Raw genomic sequence first — 20,198 nt, 5'->3', positions numbered from 1 at the left:
GTCAGTAACAGGTATTCCGAGCTAGAGACTGAGATTTCCATTTAATAACCCATCTTACCATGAAAATTATTGGTATTCTAACTCCATCTCTCTTTTTTTATTTAATTTTATCTAATTATATTTTAACTAGGTTGTAGAATACTAAGTTTCCATATGAGTTTTTCAGGTATCTTTAGTTTTGGTTAACCTTCCCATTCTTTCCTTTCTCTTACCCACCCCCCAACACATCCCTTCCTAAACCTTTAATCCCGGTATCATTTTTGATGTTTAATTAATCTAGGATTTTTCATATTCATGGTGATACATTAATCACCATATCCCTCACCTCACATGTCATTTCACTTCTATATCTTAACATATTTCTATACTTTTATTCAGTTTTTTTATTCAGTTAATGAACAAAGTTAGTTTTAGTGTTTGTACTATGCTTTCCTCAATAGATATGAGGGCTATCCAAGTCCTACAAAATTTGATGCAGTCTGAACATGAGGCCAAAGCTGAGTGTGAGCACATAGATCATACAGTGGCCTGCTGTACCTGCTAGTACTGACACCCAATCCATTTGAAAGGCTAGGCTGGTTACTACCAAAAGTGATGGGAAGCTGTGCCCTGCTTTAAAATCTGAACATCCTGCCTCCAAGATACACTTTGGAACCACCACAGTGTCCCACCCATAGAGAAACAAAGAACAATTTTCAGCAAAGAGGGTGGGCTATATCTGTCATACCCAGGAGTGTAAATAATATACAGCCTAGCTTCAGAGTTTCCTTCAATGGTCCTGTATAGGCAAAAAGACAAACCACAACTATGCATTCCACACAGCAGCCACTCCCACAGTACAGATGAGCTACTCCACCATCCCAACTGTCCTTCCCACAACAATGTTACTGCTTAACCCAGATATCAGTACAGCCTGAACTACAAAGATGCTCTGCTGCTTAATCTGACATAATGGTGATGCCCTGGTTGCAGAGCTTACTCAATGGTTTCCTCACGCTGCAAAGCCAAGCCAGCTGCTCCACCTGACCTTAGAGCAAGGCACCAAGCATCTCAGCTTTATGGAGAGCCCAAACCCAAGTTCTACCTGCCAGAGTCATTACCAGCTGGCTCACTCAAAATCACAGGCTGCAGAGTAAGAAACATGTAAACACTAAAGCAAACAGAATGTCATTAATAAAATATTTGTGGAAAAACTTTACATATCAGTAACTACCTTGGATGTAAATGGACTAAGTTATCAAACAAAAATGAATAGAATAGAAAGAATGATCGGATGGATGCAGAAGTAAAATCTAATTATATGCTGCCCACAAGATACCCATCTTACTTTTAAAGTAACTGGAAGTGAAGGAATAGAAAAGACATCCAGTGCAAATAGAAACCACAAGAAACCAGAAGTAGCTATATTTATATCAGAGAAAATATAATTTTAATAAAAAAAACTGGAAAATGAGAGTTGGCTATAAAGCTTATTGGTAGTGTTTTCTTAGCATGTACAAGGCCCTAGCTGGGATATATATATATGTATATATGTATATACATTGGTACACCTAAACTATACAAAACAAATATTAAAGACTCTGAAATAAGAGATAAATTGCAGTACATTGAAAATAGCATTCCAATACCCCACTTTTCAACAATGGGTGAATCATTCAGAGAGAGAATTAATAATGAAGCACCGGACTTGAATTATACTTGAGGCTAACTTACAAAAGGCACACATATAATATTCTATTAATCAGTGTTTGGCGACTTACACTTGGGAGGCTTGAAGCAGGAGGATTTCTGTCAGGTGGACCTCACAGTCGAGTTAATAATGCAACCTGAGGTCACTTAAGAGTCAGCCTGCTATCCGGCTCTGTACTCTGCCTGCTTACTAAACTTGCTTTTAAATGATTAATGCAGCCACCATTGTTGTGAGATTGTGTCTCCTAGTAATAGCAAAAGCTACACCCATAAAGTCTAAACAATATGACTGCTCATACATGAACTCAACAAGGATAACACCAATGAACAGGCCAAACTGGATGGGAAAAAGGCCCAGAAGGCCTCAATCCTACCCAAAGAACTTGAGGAAAGCTGGTAAAGGGAAAGTTTGCCCTCCCCAGGGGAGAGCACACCAAATGGATGCCCAGTACCTAATAGTAAGCCCTAAAAACATACATACAGGTAGCATTATAGGGTTATGAACCTATATGAACAGGTTATACTTAGAATATATGTATGCAATAACAATTAATGAAAAAAAGGTCATGAATTTGAAGCTGAGTGAGGAGGATTTAGAGGGAAGAAAGGGAAGGGGGTAATGCTGTAATTGAATTATAATTTCAAAAATGAAATTTTAAAATGTTTTTCTTCCTTAACATATATGATATACCAAAGTAGATGTGATAAACAATAATATCTTCTACATTTCAAAGTTGCTAGGATAATAAATTTGATATGTTGTAACCACAAAAATTCAGAAGTTTGGGATGACAAATGTTAATTAGTTTTATTTCATATCCCACATAGATCATAACTTCACTTTTTATATCACAAGACATAATTTGTCAATATAAAATTAAAGATAAAACTTTCAAATGTAGAGCTGAATGAATTACTAAAAGATAAAGCCCTTTATAACCACTCACACCAAGAATAAAACTTTAGTATGTATCTCTCAGCAGTACCTCAGTGTTCCCCCTCATTTATAGTCACTGATTATTCTTTTTAAAATTCATTCTTTGACATTTTTATTCACTATATTCATATCATATTCTTTCCTGTTCCCGAAATCCTCCCAGATCCTTTTCCTCTACCTACCCAAATTCATGTTCTTTCCCTTTCTTTTCAAAAAAAAAGAAGGGATCCATTGACAAAAAAATGGTGTCCAAATTGTGTTGGTCATCTATTCCTGAGCATGAGTCCTGACCTGGTGTGTAGTCGCTTAATCTCTTATCTATCTCCTCATTTTTTTTCTTTCTTTTTTTTAGAAAGTTAAATGATCAAACTGGCAAATTATGCTCATGGATATAATAGCGGTATGGATGTTGTGTGTGTGACCAGTCACTTTTTGTTTGTATTTAAAGTCTACTACACAGGAAGAAACACATGCTTACTATTGTAAATGTGGCCAAGAATCTATTTCTTGGGAGACATAGGTCCTTGGAGTGAAACAATTATTATTATCTTTATAAACTGACACAGTATCAAGTTAGCTTCTAAACACTCAGCTCTGGCACCCATAGATGTGTGCAGCTCTCGGACCTCAACACAGAAGCTTCTTGTGAGCGGACAGTGATTAATGCCGAAACTCACCACTGCTCAAAGGGCAGAGTGAATGTGCCTATGTAGTACTCAGCCATAAACGAGACCTCTGAGTCACACCTTCTATCCCTGGGGCTCAGTGAAAACTTCAGAAGAGTATGGTAATAGCCTAACACCCAGAAGTCAGACAGGACCATGGTAAACAGTGTCTTCTGCAATCATAGGACTGATGCACTCATGAACCCACAGCAGTTGGTTGCCTACATTAAGACTTGCATAAAATCAAGCCAGTCAAAATTCCAATGTTTATGAGGGATGAGCTCATGAGCCCTTCCTTACTCCTACTGAGGAGCTATTGACAGTCGATGGCTGCTAGGATAGTAAGAGTCAGTTTTCTTTAAGGGTTTGGCCACTGGTAGATCCACTATACTTCAGCAGGTGGCCCATACTTTTGAGTATGGAGGCGGCCATAAATCTGACTCAGTAAGTCAGGTCAAAAAAGGAGACATGAGGTTGGCAAGGGTGTGGGACTTAGGCGAAGAAGAGGTAAATATGATCAAAATACATTGTACCCACCATGAAATTCTCAAAGAATTAATAAAATAATTAAAAACATAAACCAACATAAACAACTGGAAAAGGGTTTCCTTGTTTGTGCTTTTTCTTAAAAGAAGTTATTGGTTATATTTATCCACTCTTGACTTCCTTCTTGCCTTATTTTTCTTGGGGAGGAGGAGGATCTCACCATGTTGCTCTGACTGCCCCCAACATTTATCATGAGGCTCAGGACGACCCGGTCTCCCAAGAGCCACCATGCCCATCTGGTTTTAGTTTTCAATGCTGGAGGGTTTTTGTTGTTCTTCCTAATTATTTCCTGAAGTCTGTCGTCATTTTTTTAAAATCATTCGTGTGTACACCCTTTTCTTACCAGCTTTCAGTGTGCATTTTCAGAAGTTCCTCTTCGATAAGCAGGTGTTTGCAGCATGCTTTCCCTGTCTGTGGAGGTGTTATTCCACTTCTCATTCTTGACTTGGACTCCCCTGCCTTTTATGCTAGTCATTCCCGGTTCCACAGACCTTTTAGAAGACACGGCCCACAGAGCTGCACTTCTTTGCTGTATGTTTTAAATGGGGGCACCTGTTTTCTGAAATTTCCTCTCGTTCCTTCTTAATTGTTTTCCCCATGACTTTCGTTTATTTATTTATACTTTTTGTTTATTATTGAGACTATAATTTAATTCCAACACTTCTCCCTTCTCTTTGTTCCCTCCAAATCCTCCTGTATGCTCCTCCCTTCTATCCTTCAATGTTTCACGGCCACTTTTTTCATTAATTGGTATTACATGAATATATATATATATATATTTGCATGTACACACATATTCCTAAAACAACCTGCTGAGTCCACATGATGTTACTTGTACGTATGCTTTCAGGGCTGGCCTTTTGGCACAGATCAACCAACTGATACACTCTTCCCTGGGGAGGACCACCTCTCCTGCTCCCAGCTTTACTCGGTTGTCTCTAGTTCTGTTGTGTACAGTTGAGGCCTTGTGGGTTTCCCCCTGCCCAGTTTGGTATGGCCATCGGTGTCATCCTTGCTGAGCTCACACTTGGGTGGTCAAATTTTAAAGGTGTAGCTTCTGATATTACTAGGAGACGCAGTCTCACAGTGGTCTCCGTCTGTTGCAAAAGGCAGTTTCCTTGACAAGTGAAGACGACACTTATCTGCGGGAATAAGGACAAATGCTTATGGATCGTTGGTGATGACTCTGCTGGTTTAGTTCATTGGTGGTTGTAGAATCCCCTCCAGTAACTGTGACTTTACTATCCCTGAGGATTTAGCTAGGTTTCCTATACCAGGCACGGTCTCCCTCTTGTCGAGTGGGTCTTGGGTCCACCAAGGTGTGTGCGCCCCTGCCGCACCTGTAGGGTTATCCTGCCATGCCGGTCCTTGGTGTGGTTCACAGGTGTCACAGCGGGTAGAGCTGCTGGTGGCCTCCCTCCTCTGGAAGCGTATATGGTGCCTTCTACATCACAGAATCTCATCCTCACACTCCCTTACTTTCACCTAAGCCCATCTGTCAAGTTTTGTCTTTTCTGTCCCTGTTCAGCTGAATCATTTGTTCCACTCCAACAGCATCTTCATGGTGTGAAGCTGTCTAAAAGGTAGGTACAGAAGGTAATTTCAAGAGGTCTCAGGCTCTTGATGAAGACCCAGAGTCCCTGGTCCTTCCTGGCAGCCCTTTTCAGCCTTTCCAGCCAATCTTCAGTGCTATGTGACCCGCCCCCCAACCTGCAGAACCTCTCTCTAACAGGGAACCCAATCTGCCGTACTAGGGACATTTACCAGGGGGACCTTCATCCTCTTTCCTGGCCTCCATTCTGATCTCTCTAAACTTACTGTAGGGAGAGGGGGCTAAGGAAAAACACCCTGCCCCTGACTTGACCCCAGGACCAGGGATTGAAATCCCACCAATCGCTGAGCTTGCCCCAGAGTCAAGCTGCAGAATCCCACCAATCCCTGAGTACAAAATCCCACCAACCACTGAGCTTTCCCCAGAATTAGACCACAAAAATTCACCAATCCCAAGCCACCCTAAAAAGCTCAGTCCCCCCAAGAAATCCTATAGAAGCTCTATATTCTATTCATTTTGGTGCCACTTCTCACCCTAGAGGCAGCCACCCTCCTGGATTCTTCCTTCCCAGTAAATCTCTTGAGTGAGGTTTGTTGTGCCGTGTGATGCTTTCCCTGGAGCTGGAGCTGAGCCCAACTGTAACAACGTTCACCAGAGCAGAGTAGAGCGGAGCAGACCTGTAACACTTTCAACTATGGAGAAGCCGTCCCCCAGTGGGGCAGAGTTGTTACACTTGCATTGGGGAACCTTTCCCTGGAGCGGGGCCTGTAAGCTGCTACACTTACAGTGACTTTGTGGTACTCCTCAGCTCCCAACTGCCAGAGTACCTTTCCATCTGAGCTGCAATGCTTATATGTGACATCCTGACTTGGAGAGGCTTTCCTGGTGCCTGTGCACCCCATCATGGTCTGAGCTGCACTGGGACCCGATCCCCCATCTCCAGCCCACCTGCAACAGACACATCTTCCGGTTCACTCGGCACCCCACTCGGCACCAGTGGCAATTATGTAAGTTCCCTCTTTGCTTGTGTAAAGGTTTCCCTGAGTCCCGTGAAGTGACCTGACCATTGAGTGTTCAGCCCCACTGTGGTGCTCTTAGAGACAGATGTCCCCTCAGCCATGGCCTTTAAGGCGACAGCTGGCCCTCTTCACCGACCCCTCCCAACACTCTTGGAGCTGCCATCCTGCCATTTCCTTAGGCCCAACTGGGTTATTGCGCCCTCCCTTTCCTCTTCTCCCATCTTCCCTCTGGAGCTGCCCATAATCCCACAGCTCCTCTAGGCCCTTGTGCTTTTGTGACCCCATTCTCGTCCCTTTCCCTATGGATGAGATAGATCCCCCTGTTAGAGCTCTGTTCTTATCTTCACCTTCTGGCCTCTATGAAAGCCCTGGTACCAGGCGCTGAGTCTCTCCTCTGACCTAGCCAGGCTAAGCCCTGACCCCTGTTGAGTGTGGTGAGGACCCACTGAATGGCTTGGTCCTCGTTCGGTCCTCCCTGAGTCCCAGGGATGCCCACGACTACAGGCTGCAGTGACGTTTTCCTTCTCGCATCTGTGGGAGTGGTGTCTCCCACACACTCTCATCTGTCCTTGGGAAGCCTCTTAGGAAACCTCCAGCCTCGACACTTGGCACCCTACCTGAAGGGACATAAACTTAATTCACTTTTGCAATCAAAGTTGGCCTTAATGTCCCTTATAATCAATCCAAATGGCCACCTAATGGCACACTAGGTCCTAATACTACTCGGGATCTTTATAAATACTGTGAGCAACTGGGGAAATGGAAAGAGATTCCCCATTCCCCGCATTCAAGCTTTCTCTTTTCTCCACTCCAAACCCAGTTTGTTTGTTGTAGTTGTTGATGTTTTGTTTTGGGTCTGGTCTTCCCTCCCCCGCACCCATACACACACACACACACACACACACACACACACACACACACACACACACTGTGTACATGGCCTGTCTTTTAAGTTATCATTGATGAATCTGTAATCTTTTGGCAAAGTGGGAGCTGGAAGCCAGGCCGAGTAGGGGAAGAAGCACAGGGGTAGGCCAGCCGCAGGCCACACACACCCGGTACACACCTCTCCCTCCCAGGCTGGTGCGTCTCTCAGCTCCTTCCTGCGGTGTCCTCTATCTGTGCCTAGGGTCGAAAATGTCCTGTCTCTGGGATTTCTTTGTTCCCAGCTTACTGGATTCAGTTTTACAGGAATTCGGGTGCCTTTTAGGTGTGAGTGGTATTAGATTGTTGTTTTATGCTGTCCCACTTCAACTGAAAGCTGGTTCTCGAGTTGGGGTATGGCTCCCCCTCCAAGGATGCTTGTTTAAAGGGTTTTCTCTAAAATACCTGCCCTGTATCGGGTGAGCTGCCTGCTGTGTGACAGAGAAAGGAGAGCAAAGCAAAATCAAGGGACGGACTCTTCCCAGTGTGGACTGCGCTGGCTATGGCCACTCACCTCACATGCTTTGGGCTTTGTTCTAACGCTCTAAAACTTTGGCTAAGGTACAAACCTTACCTCAAGATCTGTGAGCATATTGGGCAAGGTTACAAATCTGAAAAAATCTGTAAGACTGTAAATCTATCTCCTCAATAGTTAAAACCTATAATAGTTAAAATCTATAATCCTAAAGGAACCATGTGGTGTGATGAATTTGGGGATAAACTAACCAAGGAGGAAACAACTCCTCTGAGCTATGAAGCCCAAACCAGATGATTCTTCCACTATTTTCGATCACACTAGCGAGCCTCCCCCTTATCAGCCTCAACTCACAGTCCTTCTCTTCCTCTCCAGCCTCTCTGGTTTTCCTTTCACCCTCCTCAGGGACAGGTTGCCTACTCAGTCAGGGCTGAGTATGTGGCCTCAAAGCAGAATACTCGACTATCACATGTAAGGCCTTGTTCTATGAAAACCAACTGGATATTATCCAATCCTATAACCTCACCTTCCGTGATGTTTATATGACTCTCACCAACAATCTTCTCCCAGAGAAGCATAGGAGTCTGGGACCAGGCGAAGGCCCGTGCAGATAAAATCCACCAAACTGATGACACCTACCCAGTTAGAGCTAGCGCAGTCCCCAAGGAAGACTCTGAATGGGATTACAATACCCCAGGGGACATCCTAGCTAGGAATCGATTTTTAACTTGTCTCCTGGCCAGTCTCTGCAAGGACATCCTTATGGTGGTAAATTATGAAAAAGTCTAAGGGGTCATCCGGGAAAAGCATGCAATCCCATCTCAATTCCTAGACAGCCATCCAAAGGCCCTCTTACAATATACCAGTCTGGATCCTGATACCCCAGATGGGAAGCAACTCCTTATGACCTACTTCTTGTCACAGAGTTCCCCTGATATTAGGGCCAAACTTAAATGTCTAGGGAGCGCACCCTGACTCCACAGGCAGAAGTCTTAACCATGGCCTTCAAGGGGAACCATGGGAGAGATGAAAAAGCCCCAAAACAAAAATACCTGATGATGGCTAAAGCCTTTGCTCCTAAAGCCGGAGAACCTCTGTGTCCTTGTTTCCAATGCAGTCAGGAGGGTCGTTGGCCCAGACCTGTCCAAACCCTCATAAACCACCCAGACAATGTCCAAGGTACCATCAAGAAGGCACTGGAGTGTTGATTGTCCCCATGTTCCTCGCAGCATGAGGACATCAAGCCCAGATTGCCCTTTACCCAACATTCTTGGTCTGGCCATGAACGACTGATCAGGGGCCCTGGTTCCCTTGGCTTGACCATACTCCTTCTGGCAGCTCTGGGCATAACCACTGGTGTCACCACCAGCACAGCGGGACTGACTACCTCCTTAGCTATTTACCATCGGCTTTACTCGTAGTTCATCCAGGATCTTCAGTGAGTGCCTCAGACCCTTCCTAACCCTTCAGAGCCAAATAGACTTGCTGGCCACCATAGTCCTACAAAATCAGTGAGGGCTAGAGCTACTAACAGCAGAGAAAGGTGGTCTTTCTCTTCCACGGGGAGGAATGTTGTTTCTATGTCAACCAATGAGGCATAGTAAAAGATAAGATCTGACAAACTTCAGACAGATCTTCAAAACACATAGCAAACAGCTTGATGCCTCTGGCCAGTGGATCATTGACAGTCCAGTATGGACCTGGGTGTTACCCTTGTTAACCCTTCTTCTCCTCCTTTTCTTAATTCCACTAGTTGTACCCTGCCTTATAAACTTCTTGTCTAGATGGCTTCAACAACTGATCCAGAAGATTTCTAACCGGACTTTTAACCAGTTACCATTAAAGGATTACCGGCCCCTAGCTGCAGAGCTGGAGGCCTGCAGCATCCAGTTACATCCTGATAATGAAGATCAGGATTGCCCCAAGGACCTTGATGCCCCTATCAACAGGAAGAAGTCTAATGATAACATTGCTTTCTTTCCCAAACCCCCACTGTTTACTGATAAACAGGGGGAATGTAGGGTGAAAAGTGCCAAGGGAAAAAACACCCATACCTTGACTTGACCCTAGGACCAGGGATTGAAATCCCACCAATCCCTGAGCTTGCCCCAGAGTCAAGCGGCAGAATTTCACCCTGAGCACAGAATCCCACCAATCCCTGAGATTGCCCTGTTTTTATGATTTTCATTTTCAGTGTTTTATGATAGAATTTTTAAAACAATGCTTGTTTAATAAGGTCTTAAAGCTACAACTATTATACTTACCCTTAGTCCTTCTGCAGCTGGAGCCTCTTCTCCCAGGCCACCTCTGTCTCCTGGGGACTTGGCCTTTTGGTGTAGACCAGTGTCCTCCTACTTCCTTCCTGCCACCCCCTCAGTCTTTCCATCTAGCCCACCTCCATTTCTTTGTGACTCCCCAGCAACAATGAGAACAGCTCTCTCTTGAGGACCCCACACTTATAATACCTGCCTGAGACCCAGAACTGCTCTCTACCAGCAATTCCACAGCAACCATACCTGCCTGGGACTCAGAAACCCCACAGCCACTACACTTGGCTAGGACCCTCAGTGGGAAACAGCAACCAAAGAACACCCACCCAAACAAAGACTAGGCAAGATATCCACACCAAGAATTACTTCAAACATCATAACTCCAGATGCCTAAATACCGGAGCAAAAACATAAACATGAACAACCAAACCAATATGCCCCCTCCAGAAGCCAGCAACCCTATTGTGATAGGCCCTGAGAAAAGCAGTTTAGCTGAAACACAAACCAAGGACTTCAAAATAGTAATTATGAATATGTTCAGAGTCCTTATAGAGAATGTAAGTAAATGCTTTAATAAAGGCCATGACAATATAAATAGTTAAATGAAATGATGAAAACAATTGAGGAAATTAAAGTAGAACTTAACAAAGAAATGGAATCACTAAAGAAAACCCAAACTTAAATAAAACTTGAAATGAAAAACTCAGATTGTCAAACAAAATCTCAGAGGTCAGCCTCACCAACAGCATCTTCTAGACACAACAGGACTGATGCACACATGAACTCACAGAGAGTGTGACAGCATGCACAAGACCTCCACAGGTTCAAACCAGGCAAAATTCCAGCACTAGCAACAGGAAGTGGACACAAAGTCCCACCCTTAACTGAGAAGCTATTTTCAGTTGATATCTGCTCTGAAAATTCATTTTCTCTAAAAAAGTACCACTGTGTATATCAGCTACAATCCAGGGCAAGCCCCAAACCCAGGGTTATTCAGCCAGCATGAAATGGACTCCATGTTTTTTGTATGCTCTTTGGTCAGTTTTGTTGGGGCAATCATTGTCTTATATTCTGTTTTTGTTTAGTTTGTTTTGATTTTGTTCCTTTTCTTTCTTAGAAAGAAAATAGGCATGAAATTGAAATGGGGAGGCTCTGAGAAGAGTTGGAGGATGGGGAGGAATATGACCAAAGTATATTGATGTATTAAAAAATGGAAAATTTTAAAAGGAGGTCCCAGATTCCAGACTGTTCCAACTCCTTCATTCCTTACCAGAGATGCTTTGTACTCAAGTATCTACTAAGAGAATGCCCAAACCCCTTCTGGTTTTGTGTGCTTTTTTTCTAACTTAACTATTGCTTATAAGTAGTACTTACAAGTACTTAACTAGTACTTCAGATGAATATCTGTTTCCATCTGACAGGTTTCTCAGCCTGTGGTCCATTAGATGCTCCACTGTTTTGCTCTACCTTTCTCCTGCATGGATGCTGATACTTTCTAGGATGTGCATGTTTGATGGATGCTCCATCTAGTCTTAATCATAGCATTTATTGGACTTAGTTTCCTGTGCTTCATATAAGCATTTTTCAGGGGCTTTAAGCTATATTCCATAGCTGCTTTTAGCTTCTGGACCACCTTATTCTCTTGCTCTTCTACTTCCCTGTTCTCCCTCTCACTGAGGTTTGTGGGTGCTACTTCCATGTCCGCACCACAAGTAATCGCTAATCGTCTACATTTCTCACGAGTTCCATTGTCTTCTCATTCTACACACTCTCTTTGGGAATTCTTTCCACGTCTCCTCTTGCCTCTGTACATACCAGTAGCTTTTGCAGTAAATATAACGAAGAACTGGATGACATATGATGTAAACACATAGAATGTGGATTTTGTAAACTGTTTTGAGACACTAAGAAGGAGACCAGACTCGAGTATTTGACTTTTATCATAATGATAAGATTTCAGACATGTTGAGACTAAGATATTCTTGGCTGTTTCTTCTCTGGTCAGAATTTATATCCATGAGGTAACTGGACTATTTCTACATGGAGGAAGCGCTATGCTACCAAAAAAGAAAAAAAGAAAAAAGAAAAAAAACCCTTCATTTATGTGAAAAACAACCATGTATGCCAGATATTTCCAGTGAATAAAAGAAACAATATTTCCATATAATAAATAATAGAAAAACTACTTTGACTAGTTATTAGTAGTTGGCTTATTTTACAGTCGTGGTAAACTGTTATTGGATTTTCCCTACAGTTTCATCTATAATTCTACAGTTCTATCCAGAACTGTTTTTTGTTTTTGTTTACTTGGTTGGGGTTTGTTTTGTGTGTGTGTATGTGTGTGTGTGTGTGTGTGTGTGTGTGTGTGTGTGTGTGTGTGTGTGTGTGTTTTACTTTTCCAGTACTGGGAATTAAACCGAGTGCTTCAAGCATGACAGCATGCATGAGATCCATTATCCAGTGAAATCTTTAAATAATCTTAACATCTCTTCATCTCTTACCCAAGGAATGCAATTCAATTGGAACTTTATTTTTTTCAGTAGTCATAGAGAGCCACTGAAAGGAAGAGCTGTGCTCAGTCAAAGGTACAGACGATCAGAAAAGCATCTGGAAAACCATAGCGTAGCAATCTTGCTGAAGCTTTCCAATGATTTGTACACTCACTCGCTGAAGTGATTAGTTTAATTAGATGATACTAATTTACAGAATCAATATTGTTGATTCGCTTAGCCAAGATAATTTTATTTGCTGCTACTGCAATGAAGTTGTTTTGATGTTTTCTCATTTTCCAGTAAACACAAGAGAAGGAGAGATGATGGAGAACTGCTGCTCCCATCTTCGCAAACCATACTCTTCATCCTCCGGCTCATAAGATAATTAAGATGGTGTCATAATTTCTCTCCCCACCTCCCTCTCTCCCTAAAGAAGCTTCTTGTAAAATGTGTGGTGATTATTATATGCATACATTATTTGCATGCTCAATGTGTATTTGAAATGTTAAATGGTGACACAGGAATTAGGCTTGTATGGCAGCAGGCTACTGGGCAAACTCAAAGGGGTGACTGGAAATAGCAACAGCACTCACGACGATATGGACAGAGTTCACAGACACCAGCAAAGAAAGGGGACACATCCCAGTGCAAGCAGCAGTCGGAAACCACGATGAACACCATGGCACATACCAGGAGAGGGGAGGAAGAAATTCCTACAACACCAGAGGCTGCCTGAGCCTGGACAGAGGGCTGCAACTCACATGAGAGAAGATGGCCAAAACTAAGGAGTGCGGCCAATTCGGAACCACAGCCAGTAGGAGGTGACAGGGAATACATCCTCTCACAACTGTCTTCCAACCCTCTGATCTCTTGCTTGTATATCCTGCTGGCTGAAACCAGAACAAACCAGTGGGACATAATAAATACCCACTAAGGTTAGCCTCAGACAACACAGATACAGGATAACCTGAAATATTGCTAGACATCTTCACGGAACTAGCTTAACGGAAGAACATCTTTCACGTAATGCAGCAGATAGCACACACCTGAAAGACCGAATACTTGGGAATCGTTTTTTGGAGTACCCCAGATGACCCTGTGCACAGGGCGGTGGGTGAGTGGCAGCAAGTCTAGAACTATCAGGACAATGTGGAGCACAGAAGACTCGAGTGAAAGACACTGATTAAGAAAGGAGTTGCTGGACTGGAAAGGTAAATGTGTAAATAACTTTTAATTTGACTGGCATAATCTGAAGATTTTGAGTCTAGCTAATTTTTTTACTGTGTGATGTTTTTAATGTGCAAGATCTTTATAATAAAGTTTTAATTTAAAAAAAAAGAATCTTAACTACGACCTAGTCCAGCCCCTTTATTTTTTCCGATGAAGAAATGGGATTTCAAATTGATTTAAAACACAATATTACAGAACTGAGTCTTGGAATTCACAGCTCTTCCGACTATAATGCTCTATCTTTAATTTACCATTTAAAATTTGCCCTATTCAAATAAGCTCAAGAGACCACTGCACATTACTGTAACTACAGTTAACAACAATATATTCTTGAAAGTGCTAAGAAGTAGATTTTAAATGTTTCCACACTAAGGAGTATAACTGTGTGCGGTAGAACATGCTAATTGTCTCTATTTTAGTTATTCTACAGTGTGTATACTTCATTGTGATAACATTGTACAAGATAATTGTACAAGACATTTCAATGTGATAACATTGTACAAAATAAGTGTAATTGTGTCCATTTTAAAAACCCTAAATTAAAATTTTACCACAGTGGAACCTAAGGCAGCTTCCTGTGACAAAAAAAAAGTGGTTGAGCGGAGCAGTGGTGGCGCACGCCTTTAGTCCCAGCCCTCGGGAGGCAGAGGCAGGCGGATCTCTATGAGTTCGAGGCCAGCCTGGTCTACAAGGTGAGTTTCAGGACAGCCAAGAACTATTACACAGAGAAACCCTGTCTTGAAAAACAAAAATTTAAAAAATAAAAAATAAACTAAAGCAAAGAAAAGCTAGCAAGCAAGGGAGTTACTGTAAACAGCACCGTCTACCAGTACTTTGCTTGTGGTACTGCTGATGGCGTTCTGAGGATTCTACTTTCCGCGTGACTTAAATGGGCCATAACCTTGCAGCCACATTTGATAACGTAAGTGTCTACGGCCAACAGTCCTTTAAAAGTTGTCATAAGGGACAATGATATTGGCTCAGCAAGTAAATGCACTGACCCCACACCTGGTGTCTTGCGTCTGATCCCTGGGACGAACAAGATGAAAGGAGATATCCAGCCGCCAGAGTACACAGTTGCTTCACCACCTTTACTCAGCTCCATCTTATTTTTCATGAGAGGTCAAAAGATCTAAATAGTTACAAATTTAAGAGCACCTGCCATTCCCTCAACAATGTTACCATTCTCTGTTTGGGAGATTTCTAAAATTCTGACTGGTGGAACATTACAACATAGTAATTTCTCACCTCTAATCAACATTAACATTTTTAGTTTCTTACCTGAAAATCTGTGTCTTAATATATATGTTGAAATCTGACCTCATACTACTAGCCTTAAGCTTGGCAATGTTCCACCCAGGCTACAAGGACTCCTTTATTTATTAAGATACTTATTACCCACATTTTGGGTTTTTGTTGTTGTTGTTGTTGTTGTTTTTGGTGTGTGTGTGTGATTCTTTTTAACATTCAAAGGCTTATATGTAAACACAGGAAAGCAGCATTATTGTTTTCCTTCATTTCAATGTCTTAAATACAAGGAATAATTAAAATAACTTCTGTGGCTTTAAAAAATTGTCTAACAGCCAAGGAGATGGCTCCGTGGGAAAGGTACCAGCTGCCCAGCCCGATGACCTGTGTTGGATCCCTGGGCCCATAGAATGCAAGTTCAGAACCGACCCCAAGTTGTCCTCTGACTTTTTATGCATGTGTGTGTACACACAAATGTAATTGTAAAAGTTATCTGTGCAATAAACTTGATAGCTTTGTTTGTTGTCGTTATTGTTTTTAGAAATCATGTTTTGTTAGAAATACCACTTACACTTGCTTTCACAGATAATTTCTAAAACAACAAATTCTGTTCAGCTAAAATTATTTTCATACAGTGGCACATAATATATTTCGAAGGCAAAACATTTTTCAAACAAGTAGTCAAGTAGTCCTCGTGTAAGTAAAACGCTAATCCAATTTTGGGAATTAAAAAAAAAATCCGTATACTAAATTGTTCTGTGACGGCCTTGCACAGGAGAGATGGAGTTGGCTAGGTTCAAATCCGGAGAATGGTGCTTGTTCTCTTTGCCCTGAAAGGGAGGTGACATCTTAGTCCCCCCACCCACCCACCTCCCGGGGCTTCCGGTCTCAGGCTTGCAGAACCCACCCGCTGCTCTGCCTTCAGGTGCACGCAGCAACCGGTTCCCACCGGTTTCGCTCTTCCTTCGTTATTACTGCTTTACAAGGACCCTGAGTTACACACCTGCCTGTCTGTGCTGCACACCAGGGTTTGCAGGGCCCTGGGACTCCAGGGGCCTAAGGAGGAAGCTTCTGAAAGCCAGGGACCTGCCATCCGTGCCGCCACCGCCAGGGGGCGACCGAGCCCCGCCGCGGCCGGCCGGGTGGCCCAGCGCTTACCTCCAGGTAGTAGAGGTCCACCGTGGTGATCTGCGAGTCCAGGAAGTCTTCGTAGGTGTTGAACTGAGTGACGATGTTGTCCACGGCCGTCAGCCCCTCGTCCTGATCCATCGCCGCTACACGCCTGCGTCCCTAGCGACCGAAACTGGGAGCGGGGCGTCCCTAGCAACCGAAGCTGGGGGCGGGACCGGTTGTGGGGGGGGCGGGGAAGGCGAGGCTAATCCCGCCCCAGTCGGCTCCCAGGTTGGCTTCAGCTGGACTAACTAACCCCCGGGAACCCGTCCAAGGCGAAGTCAGCGCTGAGAAGCAAACTCCCACCCAGGGCTTAAAAAACATCTCTAGGGTGTTCCGTCAAAATGTGCGTGCCCAGTGTTTGCAGCAAGTTCCGTGTAAGAAGACTATCACAGAAATCCAGGGGAAATAGTCTTGCTGTCTACATCAGCAGCAAAATACACACGTGATCTTGTTCAGTCTTACACATTACAAATTAAGGAAAGTTATTCTTAAGTTTGAGTGTAAGAGACAATTTAGAAACTTCCCAAATGAAACAGTCTTGTTGACAGGATCTTTAAAGACCTCCTTTGTCCCTAAGGTTCTGCCTTTCATTCCCTTTACTTTTCGATATTTTAAATTCAGTAAGTGAATAATGAAAAAAAAAAATCTTGCCTCTTTGAGCCTTCCTTTTCTTTAAAAATGGGGGGAAATCCTAATCATGTAACTATGCATGCCATGGGAACACTTGGCATTATCTTAAATTTCTATTTACTCATTTCTTTAAAATACTGTAAGTAGAGGGCTGGAGAGATGGCTCAGGGGTTAAGAGCAATGGCTGCTCTTCTAGAGGTCCTGAGTTCAATTCCCAGCAACCACAAGGTAGCTCACAACCATCCACAGTGAGATCTGGTGCCCTCTTCTGGCATGCAGCCATACATGCAGGCAGAACAGTGTACAGAATAAATATATAAATTTTTTAAAACAGAAAATACTATGAGTACAAAATTGATCTTTTTGGGGGGGCCAACCTGAAAGTTATTTGTTATTAGAGCTGACCCGCACAGCTGTTTCTACACTGGAAGCTCAAATGCTTGATGTTCTGCCAGGGGGACTTAGAATCTATCCCACCCCTTGTAGAACTCAAATCAGATTGTACAATGGATCTTCCATTTATTCCAGGGGGGGGGCACGTGAGAGTGGACATCTGTGGACCCAAAGTCAAGCCAGGACTGTACAAGACCCCAAATTGTTTAATAAGTGATATCTTTATTAAAAATAAACATCTGCCAACAATTTTATTGTATAATTATCTAGGAAGCTTTAGAAATTAAACTCCAAGAATGGAGACAAAATCCATGTCACCTAAAACGTTCTCTCTGGTAGGAAAGGGAGGTCTCTGTACTGCCTGTCAGGTCCAAATGAAACTCAGGACAATGGCTAACTGCCATGACCGTTAGCATACCAAAGTGCATGCTAGCCTCCAGATTTTCACAGCATCTCAAGTACCAAGTACCAGTTACAGGGTCTATGATGGCATCCTGGCTCAGCTCTTCTCACCCTGCCCTCCACCCTAAATGTCTCCAACTTATGCGCTTCCCTTCCCACAGCTGCTCAGTCCTATCTAGCCCTGCAGTGTAGGCCATGTGCTCTCTTGACTCTCTCTTGGTCCCCCCTCCCCCGCCCGTTTCTCTCTGTCTCTTCTCTCTTGATCCTCCTCCCTGACTCCCCCCACCTTCACCACCATCATGGCCCAGCTCACTCATGGCCATGTTCAGTGTACTATTTTCACTCCCTGATACGGACTCTTCCAGATGCCTCTGGCTGTACGTTCCTTCGTAGCTACAGTAAAAACCTTCCCCTCAACTACTTTATACATCTGGTGCTGAAACCCCTGCTTTATACACTAAGTTCTGAGTCCTTCCTGAAGGAGAAGGTGTGTTGAGCACAAGAGAAAGCTGAGAAAAGTTTCTGCCCCTTGTGGACACAGACTGTGAAACTTGCTTTAGTGTGATAATTAAGGTGACTTTACCACATGTCAGCCCCTAAATACCATGCAATCATTATTTCATTTCATCACAACAAACTCACTAGAAAAATAGAATTGGTGTTATACTCAGTGTGGAGACAGAATTTCAGTGACTTGACCAAAGTTTCAGATGCAAAAACGAACCTCACAAAAATAACAACAGTCCTCTGCTCACTCACAGGGGATGCGGAGGTAAAGAGGGGCTGTAAAGAGCTGTGTAAAATTAAATACAGACGTGTGTTTATTAGGAAGAAACACTTGTGCTAAGGAGCAAAGGTTGAACCGAATCCTAGAGGCCGTAGGAGCAGCTTCCAAACTGGGGGGGCAAGAAACACAGGCACTGTGTGGGACAGGAGTGAGGGACACCGGAAAGACTCCTGAAAGGACGAAGCTGTGTAGAGAGAAAGGAGCTGAATCGAAATTGAAAGCTGCATTAAAGAATTTGCAAAAGGGAGCAGCCATGTCCTTGAACAAGAGAAGCTGTGGCAACAATGGCTTCGGGTATGGAGCTCAAACAACTGCATGTTTGTTGCTCAAGTCCCAGGAGCACTTGGGTGTATTTACATGGATTACCCCTGTTCTTGACATCCCTCCACACCAAGGTTTCCTGGAAAAAAATAAAACACTTAAGGAATGTTTGAGTGTATGGCACTGTGGCACTCTGATCGCAGGGACCATGTTTGCCTTCGCTGTTCTAGTATGATCCACTGCAGTTGTAGATTTTTAGAGATACTTCATTAAACTGACCATGCGCTTGATAGCTCTTTGGTGAAATGATCCCTAAAGCATGTAAATCTAAACAGTCATCAGGATATTTCCAATCAATGAGTTCAAAACTGTCAGTTCTAAACACAGTTTTTCAACGAAGCAGTGTCTCCATGAACAGTAAAAGAAATTTATAAATTTATCCTGTTCTACACAGAAAGGCTTAAATTACTGGGAGCCTACCAATACAGTCTTCTAAATTTTCAGTTTGAGTTCAGAACCACTTTAGACCTGTGCCTGAGAAACCCCATGAAAGAGGGGCCGCCATGAAATGAACAAGATTAAGCCAGTCTCTTTCCTATGGTGAGGACTTTGTTATGACGAAAAAATGCTTTATTTTGGAAATCAGAAATTCCTTCAAGTCTGGGACTTTTAAATATTGAATCATGGAATTTAGTACCAATCTCAGAAATTCTATTCTCTGCTAAAAAAGACAAGCAGGGATTATGTATATTCACAACAATCGCCAAGACGTGAGAGAGAAGAAACATATGGAAGGGTAAGAAAATCCATGCCCTATTTAGCTTAGTTACTGAGTAAAGAAAGGCATTTGGTAAAGTAAAGGTCATAGGAAAAACCAAGCATAAACATTTCTTTGAAACAAGCAGGCTTTTTCTATACTCACTATAGAGAGATAAAGCCACTTCAAATTAAAGTCTATCTTTTTCTACCTCCAAATACTTACTAATATTCTATGCTAGCTGGGAAAGTAAGTAAATATCGTTTGGTATGTTGACATGACAGGAAGGGGTGCCGTGCTAATTATGTTAATAAATGCTAAACACTCTGAGTAAGAACTTGAGGTCCCATTATGATGGACTTACTACATTACCATATTGTAGGAAAGAAAAACATATGCTCACTCTAATAAGATAAGCGATTTGTGTCTGATGTTGCCCAACTGCTTATTAAGTGCCTGTGATTGCAGGTGAGGGCTGTTGCTTAATCATGAGCAAGGAGAGAGCTTTTTTTGCGCTCTGTAATAATGATGACACTGAATGTGTTTAAGCTATTTCTTTTGATGAGGTCACTGGACTTCCACCCTCAGCACACTGAAGTGCATGTTCCACTGCTTTTCGGTCACAAAGACATAGTTGTTCATCTCATAGTTCCTTCCATTCTTCTTCAATAAATGACAATGGGAAAGAGTCCCGAAGGGAAACAATATAAAATGGATTTGTTTCCAGGTTTGAGATTGACCAATATCA

The 20,198-nt window shown here is 42.8% G+C and overlaps 1 protein-coding gene across 2 annotated transcripts in view; it reads right to left on the bottom strand.

The window, feature by feature from the left end:
• Positions 1 to 16,371, bottom strand: part of Cfap299 (cilia and flagella associated protein 299) — a 527,989-nt gene extending 511,618 nt beyond the window's left edge. The window contains exon 1 of one of the 2 annotated variants that reach the window (XM_042257672.2): positions 16,206 to 16,371. In XM_042257672.2, coding sequence (XP_042113606.1) covers positions 16,206 to 16,316 — 111 coding nt within the window. In that variant the 5' untranslated portion in view covers positions 16,317 to 16,371. The remainder of the gene's footprint in view (positions 1 to 16,205) is intronic. The other variant, XM_006975367.4, reaches the window with a different exon arrangement.
• Between the last annotated feature and the right edge of the window lie 3,827 nt (positions 16,372 to 20,198).

Source organism: Peromyscus maniculatus, chromosome 10 (genome assembly GCF_049852395.1).
Source record: "Peromyscus maniculatus bairdii isolate BWxNUB_F1_BW_parent chromosome 10, HU_Pman_BW_mat_3.1, whole genome shotgun sequence".
Classification (NCBI taxonomy): domain Eukaryota; kingdom Metazoa; phylum Chordata; class Mammalia; order Rodentia; family Cricetidae; genus Peromyscus; species Peromyscus maniculatus.
Note: the sequence above shows the minus strand (reverse complement) of the source record. Positions and strands in the feature narration are given on the sequence as shown.